We start from the raw sequence: 19,680 nt of genomic DNA, 5'->3' as shown, positions 1-19,680 counted from the left end.
AAGCAGGACACATTGCAAAAGGAAGTGCAGACTATCGCGGCTAATCAAGAAATATTACAAAAAGAAGTTCAAACTATAGCAGCTAACCAAGAACAACAGAAAAAATTATTACAAGAAGAAATGATGGAATTAAAAAAAGAAATGAGGGAAGAACTGGGCTCTATGAAAAAAGAATTGACTAAAAATTCAATTGATATAAGTGAACTGAAAATGGAGAAAAAGAAGATAGACAAATCACACTCAAAAATACAAAAAAAAGTAGAAGGGTTGGAATTCAAAAACACAAAATTAGAAAAAATACAAGAAAAATTGGAACAAAGTGAATTAGAATATCAATTAAGATTTAGAAACGTACAAGAGGAAACAAAAGAGAATATTAAAGCTGTGATCACGCAATTATTATCAAAATTACTATACTGTACAGAACAAGAAGCAAATGGACAATTGGACAGAGTATATAGAGTGCACACTCATTTTGCAAAGAAAAACAGAGGAATTAGAGATGTTATAGTACACTTTGTAAAGAAAAGCACTCGAGATGACGTCTTACGAGAGAATGCATCCAATCCAGTATTTTACAAAGAAAGGAAAATAACAATTCTGAAGGAGTTCTCCCAATCAATAATGAACAAAAGGAAGAAATACTACTTTCTAACGGACGAATTGAAAAGACGCAATATCAGATTCAGGTGGGAAAAATTCGAGGGAATAATGACAACCTATAATGGAGAAAAGTTTTGGCTGACGTCAGAGGAAAAAGCAAGGGATTTTTACAAGAAATTAAGGAAAGACTGCGAACCAGGCATACCAGAAATCTCGCCGGAAGACATGAAAAACCCGACAAAGCCAAAAAAAAGAAGATTCGACTCACCCGAAGAAGCAGAAGGCGCAACAGGTTGTCGATCAAATGACAAGGAACAAGAAGAATTGATAGAGGACGAAGAGGAGGAAGAAGAGGAAGAAGAAGGAATTTTGGCAGATGAGTGATTTTACACAAAAATGTTTTTCCAACAACATCAATGGAATGAATTCTTCCAGTAAGAGGAAGAGACTATTCAATCAATTAAGAAAAGGGAGTTATAGTATAATAGCTCTACAAGAGACACACATAGCCCAAAATCATGTAAAATATCTAAAAAATGATCAATTAGGACAAGAATATTATTCATTAGACTGTAAAAAAAAAAGAGGGGTAGTAATTTATATTGACAAAAAATTTAAATCAGAAGAATCATTTAAAGATAAGGAAGGCAGAATAATAGCGCTAAAAATTGACTTAGGAAGTGAAAAAATTCTCATATGCAATATATATGTACCGAATGGTCCTAAAACAAAATTTATTAGACTGTTAAGAGATAAATTAAATCAATCAGAGTGCGACCATATAATCATGATGGGAGACTTCAATGGAATTTTAGATAAAAATATGGACAAAACCTGGAAAAATGAAAGCAAAAAGAAATCTAGCCTCTTGCCTAGGAATTTTCTAGCCCTAAAACAAGAATTTGATTTGCAAGATGCTTGGAGAGAGTACAATCCCAATCAAAAAGATTACACCTTCTTCTCAAATAGGCACTGTATTTGGTCTAGGATCGATATGATCTGGACATCGAAATCAATTTTAACTAAAATCAATAAAATTCAAATATTGCCGAGAGATCTTTCCGATCACTGCCCACTAACTATGGAAATAAATTACAGAAAATACCCCAGAGTTTGGAGGCTAAATGATAATTTGTTAAAACAGGAGGATGATATAAAGAAACTAAAATTGATGACGCGGGAATTTTTTTTAATAAATGATACACCTGAAGTTAAACCACAAATAATTTGGGATACATTTAAGGCGGTAGCTAGAGGCTTTTTTATCCAGCAAGCGGCGATAAAAAATAAGAGAAGAAATATAGAGCTAAATAATATTAAAAAAGAAATTGAACTGAAAGAAAAAGACTTAAAAGCAAATCCAAAAAATCAAAAAGCGAGAAGGAGTTTGGAATTATTAAATAAAAAGAAAAATTCATGGGAGCTGGAGAAGATAGCCAAGCAAATGAAATGGGCAAAACAAATTTTTTTTGAAAATGCAAACAAACCAGGCAGGTGGTTAGCGAGACAAATAAGAAAAAAAAAAAACAAAGTCAACATATCACTAAAATCAGAACAAATGGAGAAAGTGCAGTAAGAGATGTTGAAATAAGGGACGAATTTATGAAATTTTATCATAACTGTACTCAAGCGATAATATTGAAAGAGAGGAAATAGTACAATACATTAGTAAACAAGGTTTACAAAAGATATCTGAGGAACAAAGGCAAAATTTAAACAAAGAGATAACAGAAGAAGAAATCCAAAAAGCTATCAAAGAGCTAGAGGCTAATAAATCTCCTGGACCCGATGGCCTAATAGCGGGATTTTATAAAATATTACAAAATGACATAATAAAATTTTTGAAAAAGATAATGAATTTGGCCTTAACTAGTAGAAATATCCCAGAGTCATGGAAAGAGGCAGAAATCATAATGATTTACAAAGAAGGAGCTAATTCGGAGGAAGTCCAAAATTACAGACCCATTTCTTTATTAAATAATGATTATAAAATCTTCACAAAAATATTAGCAAATAGGTTTAAAGAATTTCTCAAGGATTGGATATCGGAAGAACAGTCTGGGTTTTTACCAAATCGGAGCATAAGAGACAATGTAAGAACTATAATTGACACGATAGAATACTATGAAACAAACCAACAAAAAGAATTGGGACTGCTATCATTAGATGCCGAGAAGGCTTTCGACAAACTAAACTGGGATTTTTTTAAAATATTATAGCAGGAAATGGATGTAGGGTGGCAGTTCCAAAATGGTATTAACGCAATATATAATGAGCAAAGAGCGAAAATTAGGGTCAACGGACAAACGACAGGAATCTTCTCAATAAGTAAAGGGACAAGACAAGGCTGCCCCCTTTCTCCACTGATATTCATTTTTGCGCTAGAAGTGTTAATTCGTAACTTGAAGCAAGACAAAAACTTAAAGGGAATAAAAATAGACAGGCAAGAATTCAAGGTCCGAGCCTTTGCGGATGATATAATCTGCATCATTGACGATCCCAAACATAATATTAAAGGATGGTTGGACAAAATTGAGGAATTTGGAAAATTAGCTGGACTTAAAATTAATAAGAAAAAGACAAAGATATTAACAAAAAACATGACAAAGAATAGTAAGGAGGAACTAAAAGAAATATCAGGATTAGAAACCCCCCCTAAAATAAAATATTTGGGGATCTGGATTTCGGCAAAAAATAACCAATTACTAGAACTAAACTATATTACAAAATGGAAGGAAATAAGGAAGGATTTGGATACATGGAAAAATTTAAATTTATCATTATTAGGACGGGTAGCAACAATAAAGATGACCATTTTGCCAAAGATGCTGTACCTCTTTCAAAATATACCAATAATAAGGAATAATAAAATATTTAAAGAATGGCAAAGAGATGTAACTAGATTTATATGGAATAACAAAAAACCTAGGATCATATATAGTACTATGATTACCCCCAAAAATAAAGGTGGTTTAGGACTCCCCGATCTAAGACTGTATCACGAGGCATGCGCCTTAGATTGGATAAAAGATTGGACAAATCTTCAAAAAGTTAAAATTTTAACATTGGAAGGCCATGATCTACGCAGAGGTTGGCATGGTTACTTATGGTACAATAAAGTTAATGTGGAAAAAAATTTCTGTAATCATTTTATTAGGTCATCTCTAATTAAAGTTTGGAAAAAATATAAAAATTACTTATACACAAAAACACCATTATGGCTATCCCCACTAGAAGCCAATCAGAGGAGGCTTCTAGGGTGGACAGAATGGCCAACTTATAAAGAAATTTTGAAAAAAGAGAGTATAATTCAAAAATCACCTCAAATTAAGGATTTGATTGAAATACAAGAAATTAATAAAAACGTCTCATGGTATCAATATATACAAATTAAAGAAGCCTTCAAGATAGACTCGCGAAACGGCTTCACAACAGAAAACAGTTTTTGGGATATTCTGATCCAAAGAAAGAACAAAATTGTATCAGTCATATATAAAAAACTGTTAGAATGGGCAACGGCTGAAGTGGAGATTACTAATTCGATGATAAAATGGGCACAAAACATAGGCAGACCAATAAAATTAGAAGAATGGGAAGCAATTTGGACAAAAAAAATGAAGTACACATATGCGATAGAACTTAAAGAAAATTGGTTAAAAGTAATTCACAGGTGGTACTTGACACCAAAAAAAATAGGATTAATGTGGAAAAATGTAAACAACCACTGTTGGAGGTGTAAGGAACAAGTAGGGTCCTACTTCCATATGTGGTGGAAATGTAAAAAGCTAACTAGCTATTGGGAAGTAGTACAAACAGAATGTAATAAAATATTAAAATCAAAATTCGAGTTGAAACCAGAAATCTTTTTATTAGGCCTCTCAGATCCAAAAGAAAATTTAGATGCAAACAAAGATAAACTCTTCACTTATTTCATTACTGCGGCGAGGATTATAATAGCTAAGCATTGGAAATCAGAAACACCACCTACAAAAGAACTGTGGATAGATAAAATCATTGAGATAAGAGATATGGACAGATTAACTTTTCTACTTAAAAATAATATGGATAACAAAATGAAAGAAACGGACTGGACAGACCTAGAAGATTACCTCAAAGACAACTATGTTTAAAGGACAAGCAGAAAACTGGAAGAAAGAAGATCGGAAGTCATCCATTCCCCTCCCCTCTCCCATTAGAAATTACCCTTCCCTAACCCCCTTTCCTTCCCCCCCCCCCTCACCATTTGCTGTAGAACTATTACATCCCCTCACCCCTCCTCCCCAACCCACATCCCGCCCCTCAGTATCTTTCCCTTGGACAACCCCTCCCCAACCTTCCCATAGGGCCACCAATGTAACTCACAAAAAAGTTTCAATAAAAATAAAATTAAAAAAAGAAAAGAAATGCATTGTCTGTAACTCCATTTTGCATTACTGTGTGGAAAAATACAGTTCTAATGGACATGTGGTCACACACATCCACTGAAGGGTTAAATAAGTGGTGATGTGGAACTGGAGGGAACAGAAGCAAATTGAGAATAGTTATAATGTATAGAAAAATGACAAACAAAGTTAAAAACTTGGCATTATACTAAATTTCCTTTGACCAGAAGCTGGCCAGTTGGAGACACTCTGGTGTCGCTGTAAGAAGGTCCTCCATTGTGCATGTGGCAGGGCTCAGGTTGTAAGTGGTTTGGGATACAGATGATTATAAAAAATTGAAAGATGTAACGGGTAGAATCTATAGAATATTGAGTGGAATAAAAGAAGGAGAGAGAAAAAATATCACTCTTAAGGAAATATGGGAGGAAGAGTTAGAGGTGAAAATAAATGAAATGGAATGGTCGCAATTGTGGAAACAAAGGCACTTGAAAAATTTATCAATAAGAGTTAAAGAAAATTATTATAATTTGGAAATGGTATTTAACACCATTAAAAATGTCAAATATTAATAAAAACCATCCAAAAAATTGCTGGAGAGGCTGTCAGGAAGTGGGAACATATATACATATGTGGCGGCATAGTAAATATGTAAGGAAATTTTGGTATAAAATATTTAAAGAGATAGAGGATATAATGAACATCAAACTGGAAAGAAGCTCTGGTGTTGCACTATTATACATTTATAATAACAATAAGATGGATAAAAAAGAAAAAGAAGCAATAACAAATTTATTGACAATAGCAAGAATGCTTATAGCAAGGAACTGGAGAAAAGTAATAAATGTTCAGATTGAAGAATGGTATAAGGAAGTATGGAAATTGGCAATAAATGATAAGCTAACATGCAAATTAAAAGTTAAAAGAGGGATATGGAAAAAAATGATTTTGAGGATGTATGGGGAAAATTTATTGAGAAAGGAATTCAAAAGAGGGATGGAGGGCTAACGCCTCAGGAAGAAATGAGATTTTGGTTGGACAATATATAAGAAGTGGCTCAGGGTGGGAGGGGGGGATACACAGTGGTGAAGAAATATAGATGGACAAATGTTAACATTGTAGTAGATATAAATCAACAATAGATATAAAATAATTATGCAAGTATTGTATGATACATTATATATCTGCTATGTGATAAAAGTAATTATTGTATGAAAAATTTTAAATTCAATAAAAACTATTTTTTTAAAAAGTAAGTGGTTTGTCGTTTGCTCTTTTCTACACTCGCATGTCGTGGACTCCATTTGTAGCCCCATTTCCTAAGATTAGTTCTGCATCTCATGGTGCCAGAGCGCAGTCTGTCCAGCGCTTTCCAAGTCGCCCAGGCTTCTGTGTGCCCAGGGGGAGTTTCTCATCCAGCCTCAGCCACTGATTGAGGTTACGGGTTTTAACCTACCACTTTCAGGCTCTTGCTTGTTGAAGTGTTCCTGCAAGTATCTCTGTAGATCTTAGGAAGCTGTTTCTCGATTGAAGTTGTTGGCATGCTAGCTGATATCCAGACAGAGAATGGGCCGGAGATGTCAATGCCTTGGTCCTTTCATTGCTGGCTGATGCTTCCCGGAAGCTATCAGGTGGTAAAATACTGGCTAAACAGTATAATTTCTCCAATGGTGTAGGGCATAGAAATCCTGTGATAATGCGTAATGTCTCATAAACAGCCACATCCACTGTTTTAACGTGGTGAGATATATTCCATACTGGGCATGAGTACTTAGCAGCAGCATGCCCAGTATGGAATCTAACAGTGGTACATTACACTAATGTACCATTGTTAGAAGAGCCTCAGAAAATTATCATTCATTCCAGTCATATTACTTAAAATTAACTGCTCTCTGGTTAATCAACTAAAGCTGTAGTTGAATCATCTATTCACTGATACTTGCAAGCCTAAATTTATTCATTTTAATTATGTTGCTGCTTTGAAATGTGGATTAGTTTTGCTGGTTTGATCAGCGACATTTTCAACTGCTAGGAAAAGTAAACAACACTGAGAACAAACATTATTCTGTCGTTTTTGCATTTTGACATGTAATGAGTGTACCCGAACCAGTGTTGCATGTCAAAACATTTTATTAAGTATACAAACCAGAATGACATATATTTAAAGCTTAAGAAATAGCACCAAATAACAAAACTGTTGTTATATCTGAATCAAAGGAGATGTTCCCGAATTCAAACAAACACAATCCAATAAAGCAAGTTTAGAATTTCACACAAGCTATAATTCTATTAGCAGCATGCACATCCTTTAACATTCATTTGCTTTGGTTTTCAAAGGCCAGGTTTGGGCACAATGGGATGCTCTAGAGTATTATAGATTGTTCAATTTTGGCTTGTTGTTTCTGAAAAGATCCCTGTAAACCAGCAGTCCTCAACCTATGGGTCCCCAGATGGTTTGGCCTTCAACTCCTGGAAATCCTAACAGCTGGCAAACCGGCTGGGATTTCTAGTAATTGTAGGCCAAAACACCTGGGGACCCACAGGTTGAGAACCATTGCTGTAAACAAACCCCAAATGTTTACAACACAATTATAAACTATAGTTTATCGGTGTCTTTCATGAATTCTGCATTTTTAAAGCCATGGCAGGAAAAAAAATAGACTAGAAATGAAGAAACAAAGTGCGGTTCACAGCAAACCATAATGTACTAATGTTATGTTCTGTGTTTTAACTTGTGTTGTTGGGCTTATCCCTATGTGAGCTGCTCCGAGATGGAGACGGGATAGAAAAATAAAATTATTATTATTATTATTATTAATGTGGATTTGCCATGCTCCACACAAGAAGACATCCAGTCAGTAAGAATCATGTTATAAACATTAACGTACAGGAAATATATTAAAGCACAAATTGCATTCAGGTTACTTAAAAATTCATGTTTCATATCCAAATTGCATACCCTGCCCTCCCCTGGAAGGAAAATGTCAGTTATTAATTTTAAACACCAAATTATCCAGTATTACCCCATTTTCCACTACTTGATGAAACTGGAAAATTCATTTTTTTAAACTGCAAATGTTTACTGCAAACTAGATAGATTTTCCAATACAATCACTCTTGAAACCCTGTTTTCACAATTTATGTGCCACTTCTCACAAAATACTTTCTCTATCTGGATGCTAGCACAGACTTTCCAATGACAGCACACCTAGCAAAAGCTATCCGTGCAAATGTTGCAAAGACAAGAGTATGAACAGAAGTTCTCCTCTTCATTTACAGTAAATCATATGAAGAAAGAATGGGGAAGTGCGAGTCATCTTTACTTGCTCCATTTTCCCGGTTGGAAGCACAACTGACCTTCTGCTGCAGAACTTTGCCTTTCTATCAGCAAAGGACTGATAGAGGGCATGATATAATGGTCAGAACTAGGTAGGAGGTCCTCCTTATTTTTCCCTTCATTGTGTTAGGAGACTATCCCATGTTTTGATTTTTGTAAGAACTTGTTGACAGTTTATAACTGTACAAAAATATGAGGCAGCTCTAATGAACCTGCAGTGCAGACGGACCTGGGTGAACTGTGATAGTATTTCCAGTCCTTTGGTTGAACTAGTGCCATTCCAGAGTTTGAACTAAGCTACCTCTCTTACCCTCAGGATAAGGCAACGGTGGAGCAGAGAACTAAATTGTGAGTTTCAAATCATCTGTAAATAAATAAGATCCCAATTCAAATTTTACGTCCCTGGAAAAAAAGCATAAAGATATCAAGATAAACTTCCCTTATTCATTTCCACACAAAGACATTCTGTAATGGTCCATTATTTCAGACAATTTTCCCTTTGGAGCCATTTATAGTAGTCGATAATTGACTTTGGTACAAGGAGATGTAGTTGTGAAATTAAGAGCCAGATCATCTACCTGACCTTCGGAAGGGTAAACAATGCAGAACTTTTTGGTTTTCAAATGCTTCCTTTGTCAACAGAGGACACTTACTAAGATGCAATATTTAGCCCAAGAGATCGTTTCAGGAGGCTTAAACATTCAAGCTTGGGCACTTTGAACACTCCCACATTCTTTAAACATAATAAACTAGTCATGTCAACACTTGTCTCATTTGAGTTACATTCATGAACAGGCAGCAAGTAACTTGATCCATTAAGCACCAAAACACTATGGTAGAAGAAACTCATACAAATTACATTGGTCAATGCACAGAAGAACTGCTCAATAAGCAGCACATGCTTCTTCTCCTAGTGATGAGTATCCCTGAAATTTTTTCAAAGGACCACTACATAGCCACCTGGAGTTGAGCATTTGTTGTAGTGGCACCAAGAAACACAACAGTCATCCCTCCACAGGACCCCGATGAAAGTGAAAAACTGCAGACCAAGAAATCACCATTTTTTCCACCTGAGAAAACCCCTTTGTAGGAATCTCTAGGTCTCCAAGTATGACTCAATGTTCAACTTCCACTGGAACCTGGCCACCAAGTCACATTGGAGAACCTAAAGATTCCCAGTGAGGTGTTTTCTCTCAATGCAAATAAGTTTTCATTTTGTTTTCACCGCCACCGCCACCAGCAAGGTGTTTTCTCTAAAAATCTCCAGCCCCACAGCATGAGCGAAGGAAGTAGAGTAACACCAAAAGAACTGTCAAGAACATTTTTAAAATCAAATTTGGAAAAGTCAAAACTGCAAATGTGGAGGGATGACTGTATCCTGACGAAGTATGGGGTTTGTTACTATGGTGAAAGAGATGCCTAGTTTCAAGAAAAGATCTCATTGCTTCAGGAATATCCTCCAGGAAAAATAAAAATAGCAACGATTAGGATTTGGAGTTGATAAGGCACCTTTCACAAATGTGTTTCCTGGGAAGCAGTTCCCCAAATTATTTTGTCTTTCCAAGTGCATGTATGGCTGCATTTTCCAATATCTCCACCTTCTGCCCATCCTTTCCTGGCATGACCACATTGTTGACCATGGCTTGGGCCACTGTCACTGTGGGAACCGTCATAGTTGTGGGAGAAATACACGCATACGCTCCCAGAATTTTCTTGGTCATCCACTCACCAGGCCGAGATTCTTGTCGATCACCCAGAAGCACCCTGTAGGAGAAGGCAGCATGAAGGACCAACTTCCACTTAGACTTATGGCAACCCCATGAATGAAGACCTCCAAGTCACTCTCTTTGCAACCATCAGTCTTACAGCCGTTTGTATGTGGCTTCCTTGAGCAAGTCTATCCATTCAGAATATTGAATTACACTTTTCCTACTGCTTTCTACTTTAGTAAGCATTATTGTCTTTTCTAGAGACCCATGACTTTTAAAGATATGACCAAAGTACTAAAGTCATCTTGACTTCTAGTCAAGGCTTGATTTTCTCTAGGACCCATTTTTTAAGCAGATCACTACTTTCATCATTTTCTCCAGCACTGAATTCAAAATAAGTAGATTTTCTTCATTGTCCAGCATTCTCAACCATACATAGAAATGAGAAATATAGTAGTATGGAATGAGAAATATAGTAGATTCAATTATATATCTTCACACTTCCGCATCTGATCCTGTTCTTTGACAGCTGTCAAGTCAGGATAATATAACTGTAGCCTAAGGCCAGTCACACCATAAATGATACAGTCACCTTAGTGACAAACTATATTTTTCACAAAGATATGTATGTCCATGGGATTATCCCCCAAGTTGTCATGGGAACAATGGCACCCATGTGCTTAAGCAACATGGCAAGTGGTCCCTGATGGAGTCAGAATGGTTCACTGTGATTTAGTGTGGATGGGAATGTTGACTCTGAACTCACTGGGTGACACTGTGCGAGTCATTACCTCCTCCTCAACCTTGCCTATTTGGTAATCATTTTCATGTGGTTTGTCCCAGATGATGCCTGAAGTTTGAAACATGATGGACCAGCAAATACATTAAATGGATCTTGGAAGCCTTTGGGAGTACAGCAGAAGTCCATTTTCTGAATTTGTGGATAATCATTTTCTTGAATTTGTGGATACCTGATCACTGTTCATATATTTTTATCTGCACTTGAAAACTAGTCCATCTTGATAAGAATGAAAATATCCACCTCCCCAGCTTTTACTAAGCATACCTATGCAGATGGATGAAACTGAAGCTACCTCTATGTCTTATAAAGAGGATATGATTACAAGAAGCCTCCCCATATCTGCATTGTGATTTTCCATAACAGCCAAGTGGAATTTGATTACTTTCTTCAAGCAAAAGCTAAACTATGCCTTTGGTATCATATTCAACTACTTGGTGGGGTAAGCAAGCCCAGAACTGCAGTGGGGCAATATGTGCTACATTCACAAGAGGCAAAGTCTTCTCTGGGAAGGACCAAATGGATGACCAGGATCCCTGCATGGCAGTGGGCATTTGCTCTTTCTGTCACAACACTAACATCCTTAATCTATGCACAAAAGATGGGGAAACATCTGACTGTTGGATGGGCTACTAGTCATGCTGGGTTGAGTTGAGGCATTTATAAGGCCTCCTCTGATCTCTCAGTCCCCACCAGACACACCTCGTAATACTTACGCTGGCCTAAATATGGAACAACGGTCAAAGCCAATTGCTTGGACCCGGGCTTCAACTTCACCCTGTAGGGGGGTGAGAAGAAAGAAATCAACTGTTAAGGCATGACCCCTCACTTTTTCATCAAAACAGAAAGGGAGAAAAAAACTGAAATAGCTATTTTTCCAAAAGGCAGGAGAAATTTACAATGGCCAGCATCAGCTGACAGACGAGACATTGTTTTGCCAACATGTTTGATTCATCATTCAGAAGCAAGTGACCACAAGACAAAGGGAGGATGACCTGGCATAATCAGTGAAGCAAGAGATACTCTAAACTCGTGAGCCTAATCTAATATTATACGGGGGTTTAACCCAGCCTACTGAGATCTCTTGAGTTCCCATGCAGGATTCCCAATGTCACCAGGCATTGAATGGTTTCTTTCTGTTCAAAAATCGGAAAGTTTAGCTTTGGATTTTGAAAAAATTGACTTGTTGTGGAAACAAGGATTGGTAAGAAAACTTCACTTAAGACACTCTCTCACTTACTGTAATGTCATCTCTGTTCTTAACTATGAGTAGTTTGTAAGTCAGGAACTGCTTGTAATCCTTGTAATTTGCCAGACAATAGGTGATAGTAAATGAAGCTGATCCAAAGAAAAAGCATGATGGAGCAAGGTTTCGCCCTGCTCTCACAATATCACAGAAGGATATGCCAAACTAAGGATGTAAATGGTGGAAGTTATGACAATTCTAAACCAAAAGACATGGTTAAACTACTCTGGGACAAGTTCCACCAACCTACAAGCACTCCACCTTATCTTGGCAGTAATACCTGGCTCAGTGTTTTTTTGCATTAAATCATGAATACAATATATACCTATCTGTTGAACGCAGCTGTCACAATATCACATCAGGACTAAGGAAGAATCTTGTTGAAATGCCATATTTTCTGAGAAGTTTCTTAAGTGACCTCAGACCTGTCACCAGCTCCCTGTTATGCTGGGCCCATAACCACTGTCAGAGCGCGTGGTTTGGAAAAAGACACATGCAGCGGAAGATCAACGAAGAATCACTGGCACCAATAAAGAGGCTGAAGCCTGTTTGGCTATCTACAAAAGGTTTACTAACAAACGGAAAATTCTCAAGACGATATATACAGACAGAGAGCAGAGAGCAGAGGGGAGAACAGATAACACAGGGAGCTATTTATAACCACCTCTGCTGTCTGATGCAATACACAGTTAACTCTTTACACACTCACATAGTGGACAGCAGACAGTGCATGATGCAATCTCCAGCTCACATTGCAACACTATAACTCAATTACATTTAAAGAGGGGGAATTGTTGAAGTGGGAATGATTGTATATAGAGTTGTTTAAATGTAATTGAGTTATAGTGTTGCAATGTGAGCTGGAGATTGCATCATGCACTGTCTGCTGTCCACTATGCGAGTGTGTAAAGAATTAACTGTGTATTACATCAGACAGCAGAGGTGGTTATAAATAGCTCCCTGTGTTATCTGTTCTCCCCTCTGCTCTCTGTCTGTATATATCGTCTTGAGAGTTTTCCGTTTGTTAAGTAAACCTTTTGTAGATAGCCAAACAGGCTTCAGCCTTTTTATTGGTGCCAGTGATTCTTCGTTGATCTTCCGCTGCATGTGTGTTTATCCAAACCGCGCGCTCTGACACTATCTGCTTCTCAGAGTTGTTGCAAACATGAAATGAAAGGGAATCAAATACAGTAGAGTCTCACTTATCCAAGCTTCTGGATTATCCAAGCCATTTTTGTAGTCAATGTTTTCACTATATCGTGCTATTTTGGTGCTAAATTCATAAATACAGTAATTACAACATAACATTACTGCGTATTGAACTACCTTTTCTGTCAAATTTGTTGTATAACATGATGTTTTGGTGCTTAATTAGTAAAATCATAACCTAATTTGATGTTTAATAGGCTTTTCCTTAATCCCTCCTTATTATCCAAGATATTAGCTTATCCAAGCTTCTGCCGGCCCGTTTAGCTTGGATAAGTGAGACTCTACTGTACAGAGCTTTTTAGCTCCTTGGAGAAAAGTTGGGATAGTAATGTTAGCAACTGCAGATTATCTTATTCTGAATGCCACTGGAGGGTATCACCCATCAAACACACCTTAACTCTGAGGTAGAGGAAGCTGCTGGAGCTATCGGCCCCCTTGCTTGACTGCAGAACAAAGTGGCGGCAGCCACCGGCTTTGGCTAGCTTTGCAGAGTGCTCAACATAGTCCCGATCAACCCGCACAAATCCATCCTGAGAGCAGAGAAAAAATAAGTTAGCTTTTTAGGAGCATCATCTCTATCCTTTTGTGTGGGGTGAATCAGATATATCAAAACATGGGCCCTATGTTGAGATATATACTTAAACAGGCAGGTCCCTATAGGTTTCCTACAGGGCTTGGATTGCAGAGACCTGGGTTCAAATGCTCAGTCATCCAAAAAAGCTATTCTCTCCCAGTCTAACTGACTTTACAAGAAAGATTACAGATAAAAATGGCTTTGTCACGAGCACCTTAGAAGATACCCATGAGTCTCCATACTCATATAAATAATCAATATTTGCATCACAAATTAGGTCAACTATTCCCCTTCCCTTGTGTCTCTTCAACACAGAGAACCGTAAAAGTTCAACCTAACAATTTAAAACACAAAGAGAAATAAAGCAGACTGTATTTGCTGTTCCACCAAATTCTGGTAGAGCCCTAGGATGGCTCTCTGTCTTGCTGTTCCTTGCTTCCTGCTAATCTGTTCCTGGTTCTCAGTTCCTGCTTTACAACAAATATTCCCCCATTCTCCAGAGTCCCTTACCGCTCCAGATTTGGCTCTGGTTGTCCCCAGGCAGCAGAAGCCCACATCGTGGCCTTGGAAGGCAGCAGCCGATTCATCCAGTTTCTCAAAATCTACAACCTCTTGGGACTAGAAGGGGAAGCACGCAACAAGACAGAAGAGGAAAACATGACCTGAACATGCAAGTGAAGGAAAAGAAATATATTTACTCCCACTACCCTTAACATTCCCCATGTTCCCCAAAGAGAGACAGAAGACATTATCATCAATCTAGGAGCCTTCTACATGTTTGGAACACAAGCTTTGATTAGTCCACAAGGAAAAACACTTGCTACAAAGTCATGTGACAATACATCGACAACTGGCATCCATTGGAGATAGGTGCATGGGCTAAACGCTGCAGGAACAAGAAGGCTTGAGATACAAGAAGGCTTGAGATAATTAGATACAAGTTTTGAAGCAATCCTCAGGAATGGATTTCCTCAGAACATACTGTAGTTGGGAGTTCTGCCAGTTGGATATTAGAGGCAAAGATAAAGTACTTTGACCATATAATAAGAAGACAGGAAAGCTTAGAGAAGAGAATGATGCTGGGGAAAATGGAAGGAAAAAGGAAGAGGGGTCGACCAAGGGCAAGATGGAAGAATGGCATCCTTGAAGTGACTGGCCTGACCTTGAAGGAGCTGGGAGTGGAGACGGCCGACAGGGAGCTCTGGCATGGGCTGGTCCAGGAGGTCACAAAGAGTCAGAAGCGACTGAACGAATAAACAACAACAACAACATTTTGGGTAACTTGATCTTCAATGAACCAATGAAGTCCCACAGCTTTGTTGGTTCTAGTGGAGATGAAAACTGCCCAAACTGCTTTGTTACTCCAACAGCTTGTATTTTTGGACTCCCCTTGTAAATGCAGTTATAGAGCCTCATAATGAATGGGTGCACTCCAAATGAATGCTCTCCTCCTACTGGCTCCATTATTCTTGTCCGGAGAGTTATGGGGAAAGCATCTGAATTCATGTTTCCAGCATGGCATACTTGGCAAACTCAAACTCCTCCAGGTAAAAAGAAAATGGGAGTCACTTGGATTGCAGAAAATGGATATCACTCATAAACAACTTCTGCTGATGACCTACTTTCCCACTGGGTGGGGAAGAGAAGAAGGGCAAGGCAACTGCCCACGTTTCTTCCTAAAATAACTGCATAATTATTGTTTTCAGCATTGATGATGCTCCAGTGAGTATATTGCAACTGTAGAATCCATATAGCTGTGCCCAGGGGAAAACTATCTCTCCAGGAATGTACTAGGTCCTTCAAGCAGTTCAATGGCATGTTTTTCCCAGTAGTAATCATAGAGTCACTCTGGAGGATCTAGCAAATTATTTGAGAGGATACTTCCCTAGGAAATTCTAGGTCTTCCAGGGTGATATCAAGTTGGGAGCAGCAGTTAAGTAATTTGATGGTGTTCAGTTGTATCCACGATTTCTGGTAACTCCAGTCTAGCTGGGAATGTTTCACTCACAGATACGGAGGTCTTGCTGTACATAAGATTGCAGCCTGTGATGTGCTCCACCACTGGCAAGAAAGGGCAGTTTTCTCTGGGACACTTTTGTTGTTTATTCATTCATTTGGTTCGGACTCTTCGTGACCTCATGGACCAACCCACGCCAGAGCTCCCTGTCGGCCATTGTCACCCCCAGTTCCTTCAAGGTCAAGCCAGTCGCTTTAAGGATACCATCCATCCATCTTGCCCTTGGCCGACCCCTCTTCCTTTTTCCTTCCATTTTCCCCAGCATCATTGTCTTCTCCAAGCTTTTCTGTCATCTCATGATGTGGCCAAAGTACTTCATCTTTGCCTCTAATACTCTTCCCTCCAATGAGCAGTCAGGCATTATTTCCTGGAGTATGGACTGGTTGGATCTTCTTGCGGTCCAAGGCACTCTCTGAATTTCACTCCAACACCATAATTAAAAGACGTCTCTCTTTCTTCGCTCAGCCTTCCTTGTGGTCCAGCTCTCACATCCATAGGTTACTACAGAGAATACCATTGCTTTTACTATGCAGACCTTCGTGCTCTCCTCCCACGAAATAAACGTCTTCTGATTTCCTGGCTGCAGTCTGCGCCTGCAGTAATCTTTGCACCTAGAAATACAACATCTGTCACTGCCTCTATGTTTTTCCCTCTATCTGCCAGTTATCAATCAGTCTGGTTGCCAGTCTAGGACACTACTTCCAATAACCTTAACTTGGATTTCACGTAACTTTGCTTTCAAATTTTACATCTGCATCAGATTGGGAAACTGGCACAGAGTGTTACATAACTTTGGTTAAAACACACATCAATGAAAATTCAATTCAGAGAAGTGTTTTAAAGATTTTGCCCCTTCTGCTTGGCTTTCACTTTGCTGTGTTTTCCAGGTACAAATGGAAGATGGACTACACATCGGGTTCCTTAGAAAAAAACACAGGCTACAAATGTAAGACAGAATAAACATTTTAGATTACATTCGTACCACATTGGCATAAGGCTGCCCTTCCAAATCCAGCTTCCGACGTCCAATGAGTGTCACTCTAGAGAACAAGTGCTGTCTCAAAATCTCAGCCAGTAGTATTTTCCCAGTTTCACCAGAGGCACCCAGTATAAAACAGGTTTGATTCTTTTTCTGGAAATCTTCCCGGAGGCTCTTCAGCTCATCTGGATTGGGGGCAGCCATTCTGATGACAGGAGAAGGAATGGAAACATAAGGTTTAGTCAGGCAAGAAAAACATTACTTCCAAATCTCTGGAATAAGGCTGTACTTTTTGAAAATAAAACATAATTCTTTTTTCAGCACAGGAATATTCAGTTGCCAAAATGTGGGCTTTCCATGAATGACTAATGCAGCATATTAAGTCACACTGTTTGGATCTCTTCCTCCAGAAAGTCCAGAGAATTGAGGGCTGATTCACACTTCACAATTACAGTATTATGATTCCACTTTCTCTGCCCTATCTGCATCCTATGGAACATTGGTATCTTCAGTTTGGTTAGAGTTGCTCTAGGGCCAAGAATTCAAAATGTTCTTGCCATAACTGCAAATCCCAGAATTTCACAGAATGTTGCCCAGAGAAGTTAAAGTGGAAACCACGGTCTGGAGTGCTTTTAAAATTAAGACTGTACCTCTTTCTCCACTTCCTTGTGAATAAGCCCCTCAGTGCATCTAGGTACATCTACATTGTAGAATAAATGTAGTTAAACTTGACTTTAACTGCCATCGATCAATACTATGGAGGCATGGGAGCTTTAGTTTTACAAGTTCATTAGCCTGCCAAACAGCACTGGTGTCTAAACAAACTATAACTCCCAGGATTCCATACCACTGAGCTATGACAGTTAAAGTGGAGTCAAGCTGCATTCATTGCACAATGCAGATGTACCTTTGATGGGACTAGTGGGAGTAGAAAGGTAAAGGTTTTTCCCTGACATTAAGTCTAGTCATGTCCGACTCTGGGGGTTGGTGCTCATCTCCATTTCTAAGCCAAAGAGCCAGCATTGTCCATAGACACCTCCAAGGTCATGTGGCCAGCATGACTGCATGGAGCACCATTACTTTCCCACAGAAGCGGTACCTATTGATCTACTCACATTTGCATGTTCTCAAACTGCTAGGTTGGCAGAAGCTGGGGCTAACAGCGGGCGCTCACCCCGCTCCTCGGATTCAAACCACTGACCTTTTGGTCAGCAAGTACAGCAGCTCAGCTGCGCCAGTGGGAGTAATGACCGTTAAATATACTTAAGAGTAGATGTGGAAATGCATCCTGTGTTAGGCTAAAACTGTGATTCTAGGCATGTCAATCTCAGATCCAGGCACCATTCATTTCCATGGTGCTTCCTTGTTGGACAACTGGAGACACTAGATTCGATCTGAACTGGGCTATTCTACATTTCGAAGGCACCTAAGGAATACTGCTGGATATTGTAGACATGATCTGGCATGCACAGCCCTTTCCAGAGGTCCTCCCAGCCGCAGGATGCCTTTCAAGGCTTTGCTTAGACTGTACAGCCGGCCCTCCATATCCACGGATTCTGCATCCACGGATTCCACCTTGAAATTATTCAGAAAAAATAGAATAAAATAAATCCCTAAAACAAATCCTTGATATTTCCACTTTAAATAAGGGGCACCTTTTTACTACGCCATTGAACATAATGGGACTTGATCCTCCATGGATTTTGGTATCTATGGGGGTTCACTGTAGCTCAGGCATGAGCAAACTTTAGTCCTCCAGGTGTTTTGGACTCCAACACCCACAATTCCTTACAGCCTACCGACTGTTAGGAGTTGTGGGAGTTGGGAGTCCAAAACACCTGGAGAGCCGAAGTTTGCCCATGCCTGCTGTAACTGCAAAGGAAAATATAGGATTCCCTGCTCACTCCCTCCTCTTCAACAGGGCAGACCCCCAGAATCATAGGCAACTATCACAACCAGCCCCATTTGTTCCAAACCTTCTTTGGGCACATCTACACTGCAGAATTAATGCAATTTAATCCCACTTTAACTTCCATGGCTCAGTGCTATGGAATTCTGGCAGTGGTAGCTCTGCAAGGTCTTGAGTCTTCTCTCCCCAAGAAGGCTGGTGCCTTCTACAACTCCCATGATTCCATAGCCATGAACCATGGGGTCAAACCGCATTAATTCTACAGAGTAGATGCACAGAGAAGTGGCAGCGTTAATTAAAGGGGCAGGCAAGCAGTAGGAGAAAGGGATCCCCTTGGAGTGAGAGGGAAAAAAGGAAAGCCCACCTGTCTCTCCTCACCTGCAACAACGTGGAGAATCCTGCTATGAAAGAGTCGCCCACTCCTCTTCCGGGTGCGCCTGCCTGCACTCACTGCGCATGCGCAGATTGCAGAACTTTGTTTTCCTTTGCAGGAGGGATGTTTGCTCAGTAGCAACCGAGAGATTAAAATTATGGCGCAACGAAGGGCGAGGCTGGGAGGAACCTTGGTATATTGTTGTTGTTTTTTTTCATCTCTTTGTATTGCCCCCTCCCTTTGCAAGAAAGAAACTTGCAAAGTCATCTCTGAGTATTCTTTTGCTTCGGAAAACTATGAAATTCATGGGGTCACCATAACAGATAACCAGAAGACACACGCATAGATCTATATGCCACTCATAAGAGCCTCAATCTATCTATATATATAAAAGGGTAATGAAATTTCGGCCTAGGACAAAACAACAAAACTACACATCCCAGAAACACTAAACTTGGCAGCACAACCCCTCATCCATGCCTCTACGTTCATACAACAAAAAGAAAAGAAAAATAAAGTCCTAATTAGAGGGAGAGGAATAATTGT

General features: G+C 39.0%; 1 protein-coding gene across 3 annotated transcripts; it reads right to left on the bottom strand.

Annotated features, from left to right (window-relative positions):
• Positions 1 to 7,094: 7,094 nt before the first annotated feature.
• htatip2 (HIV-1 Tat interactive protein 2) lies at positions 7,095 to 19,287 on the bottom strand. 3 transcript variants are annotated; one of them, XM_008118364.3, is made up of 6 exons: positions 19,140 to 19,287; positions 16,856 to 17,057; positions 14,367 to 14,474; positions 13,675 to 13,812; positions 11,544 to 11,605; positions 7,095 to 10,083 (listed from the first exon to the last, which is right to left on the bottom strand). In XM_008118364.3, the coding sequence occupies exons 2-6, from the start codon at positions 17,054 to 17,056 to the stop codon at positions 9,867 to 9,869; spliced, it is 726 nt and encodes a 241-aa protein (XP_008116571.1). In that variant the 5' UTR covers position 17,057; positions 19,140 to 19,287; the 3' UTR covers positions 7,095 to 9,866. The 3 variants fall into 3 exon arrangements, with proteins under 3 accessions (XP_008116571.1, XP_003225858.3, XP_062827362.1); XM_003225810.4 differs by having other exon boundaries at positions 19,126 to 19,220; XM_062971292.1 differs by lacking the exon at positions 19,140 to 19,287 and adding an exon at positions 18,279 to 18,546.
• Between the last annotated feature and the right edge of the window lie 393 nt (positions 19,288 to 19,680).

Source organism: Anolis carolinensis, chromosome 2 (assembly GCF_035594765.1).
Source record: "Anolis carolinensis isolate JA03-04 chromosome 2, rAnoCar3.1.pri, whole genome shotgun sequence".
Lineage (NCBI taxonomy): Eukaryota > Metazoa > Chordata > Lepidosauria > Squamata > Dactyloidae > Anolis > Anolis carolinensis.
The sequence above is the reverse complement of the archived record's forward strand: the minus strand, read 5'-3'. Positions and strand labels throughout refer to the sequence as shown.

Bases quoted from the DNA above. Each gene is read 5' to 3' on its own strand.
- htatip2 (XM_062971292.1), bottom strand. From the start codon at position 18,397: ATGGAGGGCCGGCTGTACAGTCTAAGCAAAGCCTTGAAAGGCATCCTG. The intron at 14,475-16,855 runs GTACGAATGTAA...TTCCCCTTCTAG, and splicing joins GGCAGCCTTATGCCAATGTG to TCCCAAGAGGTTGTAGATTT. The intron at 11,606-13,674 runs GTGTGTTTGATG...ACCCCCCTACAG, and splicing joins TCCTCTACCTCAGAGTTAAG to GGTGAAGTTGAAGCCCGGGT.